The sequence below is a fragment of the Calonectris borealis genome, chromosome 2 (assembly GCF_964195595.1).
Source record: "Calonectris borealis chromosome 2, bCalBor7.hap1.2, whole genome shotgun sequence".
Lineage (NCBI taxonomy): Eukaryota > Metazoa > Chordata > Aves > Procellariiformes > Procellariidae > Calonectris > Calonectris borealis.
Window position 1 is genome coordinate 135,729,900 of NC_134313.1, and position 16,510 is coordinate 135,746,409.

The window sequence follows — 16,510 nt, forward strand, 5'->3', positions numbered from 1 at the left end:
CCCCTCACCTTTCCTGTGAGGACATAGAACAGCTATCAGACTCATTCACCAAGCTAAACTTTCTGTGACTTCACAAAAAAAGCAATATAAGATTTAATTGTAAACAATTCCTATCATGATTTTCCCCAAAACTGGAATGATCCAAACTAGAAACAGAAAGACCTAACTACTATCTACTCCATTTTCCTGACAGTTGTTAGTCCAAATTATGTTATCCAGCAGCTGATTATTTTTAAATGCACTGCAGAGCATATTTATTTCTCTTTCGACACTGTTCACAAGTTATACTTACCTTGCTCAGTTAAAAAACAAACAAGAAATTCTCAGCACTGGCATAATTTTACCCTTCCTTAACATAATCAAATTATTTCTGGCTATATCCCAGTCTGTCACATTAAGTCACACTTTATTGAGTTGTCTTACTGGCGTTTGTATTGTAGCAGCGCCTAAAGACTCGGAGAAAGAACATGGTCCTTTTGTGAAGCCCATACACTAAGGATCCATTATTCTTTTGGGTGCAGATACACCTTTTCTCATAATTACATCCTGAGCTGTGACAAAGTGGCTGCCAGGCAACACAGCTGTCAAAACCACATTGCAGGGCAGCTGGAGAGCACAAATCAAGTGAAATAATAGAAATGTTTGGGACGCGAGGCATCGCAGAGAACAGCCAGTGCTCATGCCTGATTATGCAGTGTGGCCTTGGCTAAAGCATCTTTATGGCATAATCCCACTTGCCCTTGCAGAAGGGCTGCTGTTGATGTTGCCAGTTGGGGCTCACAGATCTCCCTGGCGTTTTGGGGTTGAGGGGTCTGCAGCACACTTGTTATCTAAGTTAGGGCTGTCACATTCCTGTCCCTTTTCTGTCTTTTGTGTCAGCAATAGGCATCATGTGACCGGCCATAACACTCTGCTAAAATAGCTGGGTTTTTTTTACACTTAACTTTTCAGATTTGGCTCATGTAATGGGCAATGATTGCTGGTACCAGCAGGAAGGACGTGGCGGCAGACTGTGGCTGGAGCAAACCCCGTCCTTTTCACGAGTACCTGGGTCGGACTGGTTTGCGCTGCTCATGAAGTCATGTGCACAGTTGCAGTTAAGTTGATTTAATGACAGATGGCTGCTGAAAGGAGCAGTTCTGCTTTCCCTCACTTCCAGGTTTCTGCCTTCCTCGATCCTGCGGCTGTATGGTCACAAGGTAGATCAATTCAGCTGTTTGGCCAACGGAAAATTCATTATTTTCTGAAGTGTTATTTTTCCACCAGATCGATCAGCTGACTAAAGTCAGATGGTTACCAGATCTAACGTAAGGGATGAGAAGGGAGTACACATCCATGGGTTGTAGGCAGGATCACCTTTCGCAGCAGCCTGCTGTCAGGTCAGTATAGCTGAAAGGCCAGGCTACTGCTGTTGTATTCCCAGATAACCCAATGTCATGATGCTGGAAGGGGCCACTCTGCATCTCGGCACCCTGACACAGGTTGGGCACATCTGCCACCATCCTTCCACCATGGGTACCTCTGCAATTCCAGAGGAGTTGGTTTAGGGAGCACATCAGTGAGGAGAAAATTACTCCTTTTTTTGCAAGGTTAGTTTCATGGTTAAGCCAGTACCCTGCGGAGCTGGATGAGTACTAGGGTCAGTCCCTGAAACCAATGGGACCTCTTGATTGGGACAGGGTGACAGCTTTCCATAACGTGTCTGTGAGATCGGCTTAACTTATAATGTCATTTACCAAGGTGTTTAGGCACTGATGAATTCAACCTGGAAGAGCGGGTCAGCCTTATTTGTAGCTCTGAGGCAGAAGATATATGTAAGGGGAGCCCCACCTTACATTCAGTTCTCTGATCTAAACAGATGAGAATAGAGTCTGGCAGAAAGGAAGCAATACCTGTACCACTGAGGTAGAAAAGGCAGACTCCTAAATAAAGCCCCCATAATTCAAGGTACTGAATTCTAGACAAGTGCCTTGAATGTATCTTTCTTCCTTAAACAAAGAGTAAAGGAACTGATTTCTGGCATTGAGGGTTCCCTTCCAGGGATTACCTGAATGACTGGAAGCAAGTCATTCACCTGGGATGAACTCCACTGTTTCTCCGGTATCAATGCTGACATGGAGGACAAAATACCTCACTGAGTCAAGAATCCTCTGGGAAGGGAGCAGGGAAGTGCTTCACCCCTTACAGCCATAAATAAGCCCTGGGGATCATGGGGTGACTCGGGCAGATGGGGACTCTGGGAGCCTCCAGCCTAGGCAGGCTCAGCTCAGGGCTTTCTCCAGCCTGGCCCTGACAACCTCCAGGAGCGAGCAGAGACCGCCCAGCCCCTGGAGGAGCCTGGACTCCTCTCGCCTCAGCTCGGACCCGCCGCCTCTTCCCCGTGTCCCCCCCTCCGTGGGTACGGGGTCTGTGCTGGGCGCGGGCCACGGCAGAGGTGGGGACACGTCTCGGGCGGCGGTCCCCGAGCGCAAAGGAGTTAACAGGACTTTCTGCCTCTTCCCGCCCGCGCCTCCTCCACCCTCCTCATTACCTGCACTTTATCACTGCCGGAGCCGCGGCGCGGGGCGGGAGAGGTGGAGGGCCGGCAGGGCTTCCTGCGCCGCCCGGGGCTGCCCGCGGCGGCGGCGGGGCCCTTCCTGCCCGCCCGGCGGAGCCGCGGGGTGCGGGGGCCGCGCTGGGCGCAGCCAGGGGAAGGTGTGCGAGTGGTGCGCGGTGCGTGCGAGTGCCTGCCTGCTGCCTGCCTGCCTCCTGCCTGCCTGCCTCCTGCCTGTGGGTGGGAGCGGGGCTGGGGCGACGCGAGGGGAAGGCGGGCGGGCAGAGCGGGCGGACGAGCGTGTCTGCGCGCCGCAGCCCGGCAGGGATGCGGCATGGCCGTGGGCTCCGTGAAGATGCCGTCGCCGTGTGAGGGCGCGGAGCTGGCCCGCAGCTGGAGCCCCGGCGGCGGAGCCCACGAGCCGCCGCCGCCGGTGCAGCTGCGACAGAAGCTGCGGGAGCTGCCGGCGCTGCTGCGGAGCGGGCTGACGCTGCGGAGGAAGAGCGCCGCGGCCGCCGGCCGGGTGAGTGAGCCAGCGGGCGGCCCGGGGCAGCGCCCCCGCCGCCTGCCCGCCGGGGCCGCCCCCGCCCTGCCCGCCGGGCGGCGGTGCCCGGGGCGGGCGGGGCGGCGCGGCTCCCGCAGCGCCCCTGGCCGGGCCGCGGTGGGGGGCGGGCCGCGGGTCCTGGCGCTGGCCCTCCGCGGGGGGCTGCCGGGCGGGCGGCAGGGAGGGAGGGAGGGAGGGAGGGAGGGGGGCGATCGGGCGGCTCCGCGGCGGGGAGGCACCTGGGCGGCCCCCGGGCGGGGGTGCCCGCAGGCTGGCCCCGGGCTTGGGCCGCCTCTGCCGGCTCTGGTGAAAAATGAAATACCAGTCAGGGTGAGTGCGCGCACCTGTCCCCATCTCTGGGTTCCTCCTGTGGCTCTGTGGTTCCTTCTCTTTCCCCTCCATGTGGCAGAACTTGTGTGGGCCAATGCATGCTCTCGTCTGTCAGGAGATGCTGCGCAGGTGTGCTCAGACACTTGTGCAAACACGTGTTAAAGTAGGGTACTTCAATGTGCACCCACATTTTTGAAGGTAGAAAGCTTTTCTAGGCGTGCTCTGCCCCCAGTCTTGCGTGCCTCCAGAGACTGAGGCCATGGGGTCAGGTGGGCATCATGGAAATCCCTAGCCAAATTTCACTCAAGTTGTCTCATTTTTGGAACAGCTGATGGTACAGGGGTGGTTTGGTAGGAAGCAGCGCCCTGGCAAAGCACAGTGTGACACCCCTGCAGCTGGGAACCGCAGTGGTTAGTGGCTGCTCATGCCTTTGAAGTCTCCCAGTTGTGACTGGAACCATATCATGGGGGTGGAATTGCCATCAGGTCACAGCAAAACTTAAATGGCAGTCCAAAACTGGACTGAAACCCACCATCTGAGTAGTTGAAATGAAGGGGTTGGGTTTACCTACATGGGGTTGGGTTTGTCTATGCGGGGAATCAAGTGAGCTGCCATGTGGTTTTGGTGCACTGATAAATGCCTGTGTACGGAGTTAGTGGGGAGAAATCAGCATGATGTCTGTTTGTACCCTCATCAACTTTGCAGTACTTTACCCATGTAAATAAATGCTTTCTCTGCATGGGGAAGTTGTGAAATATAGTAGGGTGTGAATTTAAAACCAAACTTCCTGGGTGAATGCTTTGTTATAAGAAGATATGCATGCAAGGAAGATAAATAGGATTAAGGTAGTATATAAATTTACAGCAGGATAGCTATTTCTGAGTAACATTTTGATTCAGAATCCTGTTCTAGAATAAGTTTCTTTCCTCAAGTGGATTTAACCCACTGAATAAAGACTAGTCTGCGTGGAGGTGCCTAATGATTTTTATTGTTAAGGTTAAACTGTAATCCACTTGAGAAGTGTCCATATGAACTTAGACCTAAGGGGATTCATATAATTTTAAATAGCCAAGTCTTTCTCTGCCCTTGCTCTGCCCTAACAGGATGTTTGTGACAGATATCTGTCTTCCAGTGAAGATGAGACCTTTTCTGAACTGAGTTTAATTTGTTCCACTTTAAAAGCATACTACCAAAGAAGTGCAGTAAGTGTGCAGTGAGGAGGTAAGAAGCAGCGCAGAACCGCTGCTGGTAACGGTGTTGGTTTGTAGGCTGGTCTGAAATACTGTTCTAGCACAACAAATTCATGATGCTTCAGGGAGACACCATACAGAGCAGGCTCACGTTTATCCTCATGGTTATTCCTCACTCCTACTGAAAGCGTTTGACAAGTGAATGGTACAAGAGTTACTCTGTAAATATTTGGAGTGGGTGAGTTAACACCCGAGTAAGAAGCCTGAGTAGCTCCTGGGTGGTGCAGCTCCTCAGCTGTGCTTGCTGAAGGCTTGGTCCCGTCTTGCTTCATGCAGTCCCAGCTGAGGCTCTGCCTGTCTTTACTGATGTGCCGCGTTACAGACAATCAAACACAGCGTGACAGATTTAGTAGTGGTGTCATCTGTGGCTTCGCCTTCCAGTACCCTGTGGGTCATCTTGCAAAGTTTTTCTTGAACTGTCTGTCCTGTCAGGAAGAAGGCTGGAGGGAGGATGGTGAGTTTGTAAGTCAGTCTGGAGTCAGCCCAGCAGATCTTGGATCAGTGGGCGATGCTGCGTGGAGATGCCGTATGGCTCCAGCAGGACCTTCTGGCCAGTGGCTTAGTCCTGTGTGGAGAACGGGACTGCTGTGCTCTGCCGTCTCTGGGTTTGCAGAGATTGTCCTGCAGCTGGAATTATTCAGCAGCGCAGGTGCCTAGTGGGGTGTTCTGAGGCAGAGGTTCTGCTAGGAGTCCCCAGTAGTGATGTTAATGTCACTTGTTCCCTTTGGAAACAAAGTGGACACCGGGTGCATCGAGGGTCTCTCCCACACGTGCGATTCTCCAGGGAGCAGTCTGGCTCTGTTAGTAGTGCCCCTTGTTGATTCCTGTCCGCGCCGTGCATGTGCCTTTTCCCCCCAGAAATGGAATTTTAGGGGCACGACACTTTTCACGTATTTCTATTTAATGTGGAGAATAACTTCAACCCTGAAAATGACAGTATTTGGGCGAGGGAAGGGTTATGTTAGAATAATAAAACGCAGCATATTTTTATACTTTCCCTTTTAAACATGACTCTTAAATTAACAAAGCTTTAAAATAAGTTTGGAGGAAGGTTGAGTAACACATATATGAAACAAAGATTCCTTTTTTCACCTCAACAGAATATTTCAAGTTAATCCAAAGTTAATTTTTGGAGGGTTTTGTTTGCTTATGAAATCTCCATTCCCTCTGTTCCTTTGAAAAAAAATTTAGTCTGGTCTTCCTCTCCAGTGACTTTTTCTTTGTGCTTTTTTGTTTGTTCAAATGCCAAGCTGAGAGTCTTATTTGTCCAGCTGGTTTCATCAGGAATGTTGCTCACTTAGGTGAGCTGTTTTCAAGTAAATGCTGACCAGCTGAAATTCTGGCTTGTTTAATTTCCTAGAAAAATATTATGACCCCTGAGCAGGGGGTCTGCCTCTGATGCTGACTTGCTGAGGGACCGCCTGCAGTGCAGTTTGCTTCCTCATCTATAAAGCAGGGATAATCTGCATGCGTGCATGCTTGGGGACTATGGATAATAAAATATAATGGAAGTGTTAAGGGTGCTATAAGTGTTTTAAGGATGTACTTCACTGCATGCTGTTCAAATACTTCCTGTGGTGCGGCGGGGAGGAAAGCATTGCGTAATAGAGGGTAGTATACAAAAAAAAGGAATGAATTATGCAAACCAGTATGGGGTGGAATAATTTTTAAAAATCTGTTTGGGCTTCTCAGTCCTTGGCTCTTGGCACTAGACTGTTGGATAACAGATAAAACTAACCTCCACTTCCTTTGCTAGGGAAGCCCAATACTTTTTTAAAAGCTTCTGAACTTTGAACTGGACGTTGGCCTTGTCCCTGATCGTGTTTTTTCTTAAGTTTGGCCTTAGGGCAGGTGCAGCATAGCTGTCCAAGACGGCACTGGGGCTTAGGCTGCAGTTGCACAGCGAGCTGTGAGGTGTGGGTTTTACTCCTCATCCTCTGCTTGGTGCTTCTTTGTTTCTGCTGGATAAAACAGCAGAAAATGATCCAATCTTTTGCTGTGGTAGTTGTGTGTGTGTCTCAGAGCTTGTGCAGAGACAGAGGAGGGATCTGTTACGGTGGGTCACTGTTCCCCTCTCCCATGTGCTTTCTCAAAATCTTTGGAAAGTGGGACCTTTCTGTTTCCTAGTTTGCCTCCTTGAGGTATGTTAAGCGTACACGTAGTAAGAATGAGTATTTTGATTATGAACTGTCTTTGCTATTCTTCCTGGTGCTTGCCAAAGATGTCTTCCTCTCCTCCTCTTTTTCTTGTAATTAGTGGAAGCACCAGGAACGCCAGCGGTGAGGTCCTGCAGGCACATCAGTGCAGCGGCCGCTCCATCATGCCAAAAATCCTTTGGAGTCTTAATGGAGCTAATGCCGCACCTGAGTGCCTCCTGGAAGAGCAGGGAAGCGCTCAGAAGTTGGAGGAGGAATTACCTTGCACACACACACAGACACACACACATTTTAAATGACCTCTTCTGAATTCTAGGTTCACATTTACACACAAACAAAATACTGTTGTTACATGTGAGCATGGATGTTGCTCTTTGTCACAGTAGTGGAGCTGGAAAACCTTCTGGATGAGATGGTGTCAAACCCTGTTACTCTGATATTGTGAAAGGTCTTGCTAGCCTGTACAAACCTTCACCATGGGACCTGCCTTTTGGCTTGCTGGAATTTGAAGAGATACCATGACTATTTTCTTTTCTGAGACCCTGTAATGACTTTTGGGAGGTTCCTAGAGGTCTTTGGCCAGGCAAATGTTCTCAGATTGTCTTCACCTTAGCTCTGTTTTGAGTGACAACCTTGCTGTATGTGTATGTCTGGATGTAAACTGACTGTAGGGTTACAGGTTGAAAATAAACCACAGGAGTTAGGGTATGGAGGCTAAAAGTTTACATGAGTTCACGGTGAGACTGGAGAAGTTAATGGAAATGTATTGAACATACATAATCCTCATCAGGCACAGAAGGTTCCTGAGCTGAAAATAGCTGGAGGGTTGGAGCATATTAGAGATATCTATCATATATTCTGGCACTGGCAGTTGTCATGCTGTTGGAGACAACTCTTCTTTGGCAGGGAAAAAAATCAAATTATATGCAATCTGTTTTAATTAAATGAGGTATCTGAACCTCTCAACCTACATTTTGGTAAACTTTTATTCATCTCTTGTAAGAAGCTTTCAGTTGCTTTCCCCTAATCAATTCATCCTGCAATTGGGGAAACCATAGTGTTGTAGAGAGGTTTTGCCAGGACATTAGAAATTCCCTGCTGGAAATACTCAGAATTTCCAGGACTTCTTTCCGTGACTACATTATGTTGGTGGTTGATAGATACATTTTGATTGAACCAAGCGTATATATCTACCTTGTACTCAGGTAATCCTCCCACCAACGACTGACAATTATAGCAGTCCATATTCTTGTTGGCAGCTCCTCATCTTAGTAGTGCCTGAGTGACCTTGTATTTCATGCTGCTGCATTACACTCTCTTCCTAGTATTCCAGTCCTCGAAGTCACCTAATCTTTCTGTATGCCATTCTGTTTACATTTGTTTTGACAATGCCTCCAATTTTGTGCCATCAACTCATTTCATTAGCACCTTTATGCTCGTTTGACCAGTGTTGTTAATGAGAAGAGGAGAAAAAAATCAGGAGAACAATTGCTCTGGTACCTTTGTTTATATATACTATAGAGGTTTTAATTTTGGAGTTTCTCCTGCATCAAAAAGATGCGGTGTGTAGATGCTGTACTGGCTGAAATCAGCGCACAAAAATACTGGATTGGCTCAGTGAATCAAAAGTTTTACTGTCAGAAGTATTATCGAAGTAGGCTGATTGATATTGGTGACATTTTGCTTTAAAGCCTGCCATAGAGATTCTACTCAGTAACTTAATATCTCCATCACTTTGGCAGTTATTATGAGACTAAAAATAGTTGTGGTAAGTAGTCTTGAATTTTACCTATTGTAATCAGTCTTATTATATATTCCTGCTAAACGTATTTGATTAAGATAATTGTCTTTCACAGTATCCTTTAACTTGTCAGATTTGTGACTGGTGACACATGAAATGTTGAGTAATGAGTAAAATAGCTTAGCGACAGTGACCATGGTAGCTGATGGGGAATTTCAGTGTCTCTTGTGTTTATTTGCATAATAATTTGTTTCATAGTCAGTGTTCAGTGAATTACTAAATTGATAATACTTCTTAATTAGCCCATGTGTTATGACATCTGAGAAATTATTGCCTGGGTTTGATTAACTACAGTTGAATGAAATGGAAGGCAAACCCACTCTTCTGCCCTAGGAAGTAACCCGGTAAGTTTTGCAGAATGCAAAGTTATTTTTCTCCCTGAGGCTGGGGATTAGTCTGGTTGTCAGGATGATGCCCACTGCCTGTGGTCTTACACTGGCACTGGATGCGAGGCTGGCAATGCCTGGACTGACATCTCAGCTGCTTTCTAGCATCCTGGGGAAGGTCAGGTGCAGCACGAGCAGGTGCCGCTGCCAACGCATGGGAAGAGGTGCCATAATGTGGCTCATGCTCATGGAAGGCGCATAACATTGACATCGAAACTTTGACAGAGAAAAAAATGCAGCAGCTTGCTCTAAGCTATGGGACAGGTTCTGAGTTTCCTTTCTCTGTTTTGGCCAGAGTGTATCCTGGTAAGTCCTTCTTTGACCCACAGTTGGCTGCTATGAAACACGGTCTTGTCTTTAACTCCTTGCTCACACTGCAAATGAAGCTCAAGCTGAAAACACCTTGAGTTAATTTTGCCCCTGATCAGTCTTTAAGTGCTGCCTTTCTTGTGTTAGTAATAACATCTTCAATTAGGGACTCCGAAAGAAGATATCAATCAGCCCCGCACGTTTTTGTAGTTCTGGTTGAACAAGGATCTCACTACTTTCACTTTTGGTTTTGCTCCTGTTTCTAAGGGACGTAGCCTGCAGATCCTCAGATGTGATGCTGCCATGTGTGGCTTGGAAACCTATCAAGGAAATCTATGCAGGAAATAAGATCAACTCCATTGGAATCAAAAGGAATGTGTTTGAGTATTTGCAAAATCTCTGCTAGTGTTATGTCTTGATGAAAGGCTCAATTTAAATGTGAGCTGATTGTCCCCTTAGTTATATATTTAAAGAGAAATAAAAAAAATTGACTTTGTGGAATTGTGTACTTTAATTTGCTTGGTTGCAAACCTGCATTATTGGTTAATTCACGCTAGATTTCTCAGCCGCCAGGATGAATGAACAAGCGCTGCACTGTACAATTATGACAAACTCCGTTAAGGTTTGTATTCAGCTGTTGTTACTTGTATGGCCCCAGTGGTTTGAATTCCATTTGCACCGTGAGGAAATTGCAAAACAAGCTGTGCATTTTTATGCTGATGAAAACGCTGAAAATAGGAGGCGATAGCTTTTTAAAAGAAGGGGGAAAACAGGAAAGCAGAATATGCCATCTTTTCAACCTAATTCATGGAAAGTTATTGTAATAAGACAGATGTTTTAATGTATAACAATTAAAGTAATATTTCACATATGGGAAAGGAAGTTGCTTGTTCTTTGTAGTTAAGGTATGTAACTTTATACTTATACTATGTAACTTATACTATATAACTTTATACTATATAACTTACGTGTTCAGTTATAGCTGAAGTGCTCCTGTCCACCCATGGTTTCTGACCTCACTCCGGGTGGGTGCTGGGTGTAACAGCCAGCATACGAAGTGATGGGGGTCAGTACACTAACTTTTGGTCTGGCCCTGCTGAACTACTCAAGACCCCAGATGGGTCTCACCGCGTTCCTGTGCCTGATCACCAGGCACCCAGGTGCTGTAGGTCTGGTCACAAAGTCGTCTCCTTGGGATGTGAGCCATCTTCTATTAGGGGTTCATATTAGTGCTTAGAAAAAGAGCCTTAGCATTGGTTGGGGCTCAGTATGGTGCTGTAGGACTGAAAATGAAATGGGACACCTTTTAACTCTGGGCAGAGCGAGAGCGCTCCTTTCTTCTGTGGTCCCTCAGGGCTGGCTTAGCTGGGCCATCCATACATTGCTCTGCTCTTTGTGCACAAACTCCGAAACCTCTTTCTCCCCAAATCAGGCTGCTTTGCAGATCCCATAGGGTCCATATGCATAGATCCATTTCAGTGGAATACTTTAGGTTGCTTTTTAGTATCTGCCGTATAAACTTTATCCATATGACACCTTTTGATTTAAACATTTTTCATTATATCTGCGCTTTTGGCGAAAGTTTAAGGGTAAAAATGAAGTCATTGGGGCTGTAAAGTTAAAAGCCATGGAAGCAGGATCTGAATATTTGCAAGTTCCAGGTGTAAAAGGCAGTAGCTATTCATAACTGTCACAGTGTCTTTTATCTCAGTTAACTTATGGTTTGACTTGGGTTAGTCTGACCTTGTAAAATGATCTACTTATGACTCTTGTATTAAGCTAGGGTCAATTATTAATATTTAAATACTATAGTATACAGTTTATTCTGATGAATTCTGTTTTTCACAAGATATTTTCCTGGAGAGGACACAGCAGGCTAACTGATTAAAAGTCAATATACTTTTTATAGTGTAAAAAGAAAATATTCTGCTGATTGAGGGGAAAAAACCCTTCACTCTATATAAATACCAGTAGAGCTGTATTCATAGCATCAGTAATCATTTTTTGCCTCCGGTTTTAGAACTGAATTAACCCATTAAAGCTTAAAATGATGGATGATTTTTGGTTTGCCTTTTTAAAAAAATTGATTGTGAAGAATGCAGCTTTCTTTTTTTCCTTGGTTTGGGGGGAACATCTTTCTTTCCTTGCTTCCTGAACCTCATGCCTAAGTATTTATATGACTGAGACACACATGGGCTACATGACTTAGAGCAGTAAGGAAAGAAATAGTTCAGAGGCTCTTCAGCAGTCTTATTGCTTAATTATGGAGTGGGTTTTATATGTGTGTGCTTTATTGTGATCTGCTGGCAGCTTCTGCTGTGGCTGGCCCTTCTGAGCATCTCTGCAGGTCGCGTGTCAGCATCTCACTGGGACTGTGGAACAAGCAGCACCGACCAAGGGGCTGTGGCTGCTTACAGCGATACCACTGGCCAAAGCAATGCATGTCAAACCATGCCCTTCGTGATACAGTAGACGGTATGCAGTCTGCAGGTCAGTACGGAGGAGCAGTAAACCAGAGGAAGTACTGCATTTTGGATTAAGGCTCCCCCCCCAAAAAAAAATCAAACTAACCAACACAAAAACCCCCCACCCACAAGAGAAAATTGAGGTCCAGACCACTTGTGAGCATCAAGAATTTATAATGTTGCTTGGGGCAGGGAGGGAGAGGGAGAGCAGGTGTTTGGGTTTTGTTTGTTTGGTTTTTAAAGATGATAAGCATTTAATTGTGGTTTTCTGGCCAAGTTCTGGCCGAGAGAGTTAGACTCAGTGATCCTAAAACACTTTGTAATTTCAGATGGATGTGGTAATCATTTGCTGTTATAGACTGCTACTGCACACTGTTAAGCAGATGCTCCATTTCATCCCATAGGTGAATGCACTTCAGTGATGCATAAATTGATTTTTAAAATATGGAAAGAAGGGGAGAAAAACAATGCACACGCATGGTTAGCTCTGAAAGTCGCAAAGCTGTTGTTTACTGGATGGCTGAAGGAATGAGCTAAAAGAATCCCTTAGATCTGGTCTGGGTCCCAGCTTGTGTACAATCCAGTGCTTTGTTGCCGTTTGTCATTTCTGCAGCGCCTGAAGCCTCTCGGCAGTGAAAGCAGATCTGGGGGTGTGGGCTGTGAGTCTGCTGCTGAATCTGTGTTGCAGGATGAACCAAGATTTGTGGTGTTTGTTAAGGAAGGCCAAACTCATGGCAGGTGCAAGTCCTAAAGGAACAAAAGCAGAATCTAGCAGTTAGCTGCCAAGGAAGAAAGGTGAGGACGCAGCGTATCCCAAGATTAAGTGTGTTTCGGCTTAAGGAGGGTAACTGTAACATCTGACCGTGCTAGCACAGAATTATGCATAGGAATTCTTTAAAGTAGTCTTCCTCAGCATTTTGTTGGAAAAAATTAGTTAAGATACAAAATATAATAATCCTGCTAGATTAATTGTTATAAACACTTTTGAAAACTTAACCAGAATTTAACTTCTGTTCACAAAGAATGGCATAATCATATCCAAAAATGGAACTTGGATACGTTAAAAACTTACACCATACATGCCATCATAAAGCTATACTCTGTCAGCTTGAAGAGTGTTTACAAATGATTAAAAGACCCGTTCTCTTTATTTCTCAGTGTCCACATGTATGAAAGAGATTGATAAAACTGGTCAGCCTGTTAGAGCATAGTTATTCATAAATATTGTCTTTGTAATTGTCTTTGACAGCAATTGCTGGAATAAAATACATAAAATGCAAAAATAATAATGGTAGTTAAATGAATACCTCTTTATTTATATTTTTATTATTGTGTTGAAGGATACAAAGAGGAACATTCAGCAGATATTTAATTTCTTGTTTTATCTCATTAAACAGACAGTCCCCAGACAAATGAGTTTCAGATTAGTTTTACCAAAGCTATTTATCTAATTATGGCTTTCACTGCACTTGAATGAATGGCTGCAAATCAATAGGTCTCTTAGGTTGCCAGGACATGCATTAAAACTGGTGAGTCTCCAAGCTGAATAGCAGGAGTGATGTCTCTTGGTTTTTTCCATTGAGATGTCTGTCCTCAGTTCATACAGTGTATGCATAAACTGAGAATTTATCTGAAGTCCTGCTTAAAAAGTCCCATTTTTGAGTTGATCATTTGCAATTCAATGTGGCAAAAAATATTTACATTATACTGGTAGAGGTTTTATTAAAAAAACCTATACAATTATTTCAGAGGAAGCTACTGTAGGTACAAAACATGTTGCAGTGTGTCAAGATGATGGTTCATCTAGTTCTATATCCATAAGATTTAAGGTTGATCTAACAGGTAACTGTTTTAGCCACAGATATGAAGTTTCTTGTGCTTTCAAGAGAGTATGTGGGCAAATGTTGTATAGTCTGCCTTCCACATTGTTTTTTTTTTTCTTGTTTCAAATAGCCAGAGATACCTTATACTCTGATGCTTGGAGTTTGTTACCATCAACCATTGTAGTTATAGCTTTGCATGTTACCCAGGTACAAATACAGCCTTTTAATGAATCTGGCTAGTATTTTGGCTTCAGATTCATCTTGGAACTCACATTTACAGAGCTTGTGTGTGGGGTTTGGTGATAATGACTTTACAAGGGAAGGAAAATTATGTTTTGGTTTATTCTGTTGTTAATGAAAGCATTTCTTTTTGATCAGTTTTGAATATCCCACCTTTAATTTCAGTGACCCTTGTTCTTATGAGGCAGGGAGCTTCCAACTTCTGTACAGTTAATTTTTATGTATTCTTTTATACAGTTGTTTTTTAAAGCAAGCAATCCCAGTCTCTCTAGATGACTCTTTCTATGCTGTAATCATTTTTGTTACCTTGTTTTGAACTCTATCTGGTTTTGCAATGTCCCTTTGGATTTGTGATGGCTTGTGCTGAATGTAATATTCTAGATGAGACTGCACTGCTGATTTATATAAATCATGCAATTTCCTCCCTCTCTCCATCATGTAAACTTTTCATCCTAGCAATTTGCTATCTTTTTAGCGTTTCTGGTGACACAGATTAGTTCTTCCCTGAAATGTCTTCACAGCCATTCAGGTTGCTTCTTTCAAGTTGATATAGTTAATTTAAAAACACGTTAGTCATCACCATTTTTTCCTTCCCATGGGTGTTGCTTTGCATTTGATGTGGATAAACATAATTTAACGTGGAGTTGTCCACTCACCTACCTTGACTAGGTCCATCTGAAGTTGTTTATAGACTTCTGTTTGTGTAACCAAAATCGTATAAGCAAAATTTGCTTATCTTGATTCTGACATCACAAATGTGTTTTATTAAACAGCATTCAGCCTAGGATATAACATCAGGGCATCTTTATATTTTCCTTGTCTTGATGGAAACAGCCTGTTTAATCCTGTTCTTGTCCTTCATCACTTTGCTATTGCTTTTACAGTATTGTGTCTCTCCAGGAAAGACTGCTTTAGCTTCTTTAGAGGAGTTCTGTGTGATAGGGTGTACTATGTCTGCTGAAGCTGGAGGTACAACTGTAGAGTATTGCTGTGTAGATGGTCTCTGAACATACAAGAAAAACAGCTAATATCATGTCAGTCTTGACCTTGTTACAACATACTCTGTCAAAAGCTTTCCTGTTCTTGTAAGAAATGTAAGAATATTCATGACTGGTGAAGCTCCTGTTCAGTGGGTGGACAACTGTTTGGAAGGCTCTACACAGACTAGTCACCAACAACTTTGTCAAATAATCTCTGAGTAGGGCTCTGCGAGAGTATCTCTTGGCTCTGCTACTATCAGTATTTTATTTAAAAACTGCAGTGATGGAGTAGAGAATATGCTTGTTAAGAAGTCGCTACCTGTCCAATACATCAAAGAAGAAAAAGCAGGGGGGGAAGAGAGTGGTTTGTTCTTTTTTTAAGTTTTTTTTTCCTTATTTTTCTGCTTAGGCAACTTTACAGCAAAACTGCTGCTAGGAACAAAACTATCTAACAGGCTGTCGTGGTTTAACCCCAGCCGGCAACTAAGCCCCACAGAGCTGCTTGCTCACTCCCCCCCAGTGGGATGGGGGAGAGAATCAGAAGGGTAAAAGTGAAAAAACTCGTGGGTTGAGATAAAGACAGTTTAATAGGTAAAGCAAAAGCCGCGCACGCAAGAAAAGCAAAGCAAGCAATTCATTCACCACTTCCCATTGGCAGGCAGGTGTTCAGCCATCTCCAGGAAAGCAGGGCTCCATCACGCGTAACAGTTATTTGGGAAGACAAACGCCATCACTCCAAACGTCCCCCCTTCCCCCTTCTTCCCCCAACTTTATATACTGAGCATGACGTCATATGGTATGGAATACCCCGTTTTGGCCAGTTGGGTCAGCTGTCCCAGCTGTGCCCCTTCCCAGCTTCTTGTGCATCTGGCAGAGCATGGGAAGCTGAAAAGTCCTTGACTACACTAAGTAGTGTAAACACTACTTAACACACTGATGTTTTAGTTGTTGCTATCAACATTATTCTCATACTAAATCCAAAACACAGCACTATACCAACTACTAGGAAGAAAATTAACTCTACCCCAGCCAAAACCAGGACACAGGCAAATCACTTACCAAAGATTTTTGAAGAATGTTGCATTCCAGATAACTGCTCTGTAATCTTGTAAAGCTCTTTATTAAAAACAGGGACAGAAAATGTCCTTGTAGTGGACTTTTGCATTTAGCACAAAGTGTAGCTAACAGAGCAACACTGCTATTAAATCAAAGTTGTGGTCTTATTAAAAACAATGCAAACCTGTACGCTTTGAGAATCCATTTATTGTGACTGTAGAAAAGGACCTACTTCAGTTGTTTATTAATAGCAAAACATGTTACAGGAAAATTTATGGCAGGATGGTGAGAGTGGATAAGGAAACATGACATTCTTCCATTCTGTAAATAAAAATAATTCCGAAGAAGCTATCCAGAGACAATAATAATTTCTTTTTTTAAACCTGAGTTAAAAACTGTCCCCTGTCACTGAAGAGCTAATGGTAAATTTTGTGAGACTTCCCAGACTGGAAGCCTGATTTTTTTATTTTTTATTTGACTTAAGCAAGAAAACAGACTGAATCTTCATCCCTTGCTTTAGCAGTTCTTGGTGTTATCTGACTTTTGGAAACAAAGCTAAATACTGAGGGTCTGTGAGTCATCTTCTTTTCAGCCTGAGCCAACTCTAGTTTCAGTATGTGTATGCTTGTTTCTTTAT

At 44.3% G+C, this 16,510-nt stretch overlaps 1 protein-coding gene across 1 annotated transcript in view; it reads left to right on the forward strand.

The window, feature by feature from the left end:
• The first annotated feature begins 2,696 nt into the window (after positions 1–2,696).
• RAPGEF5 (Rap guanine nucleotide exchange factor 5) overlaps positions 2,697–16,510 on the forward strand; it is a 159,719-nt gene continuing 145,905 nt past the window's right edge. The window contains exon 1 of the mRNA XM_075143607.1: positions 2,697–3,056. Within this exon, the coding sequence (XP_074999708.1) occupies positions 2,868–3,056 (189 nt within the window). The 5' untranslated portion in view covers positions 2,697–2,867. The remainder of the gene's footprint in view (positions 3,057–16,510) is intronic.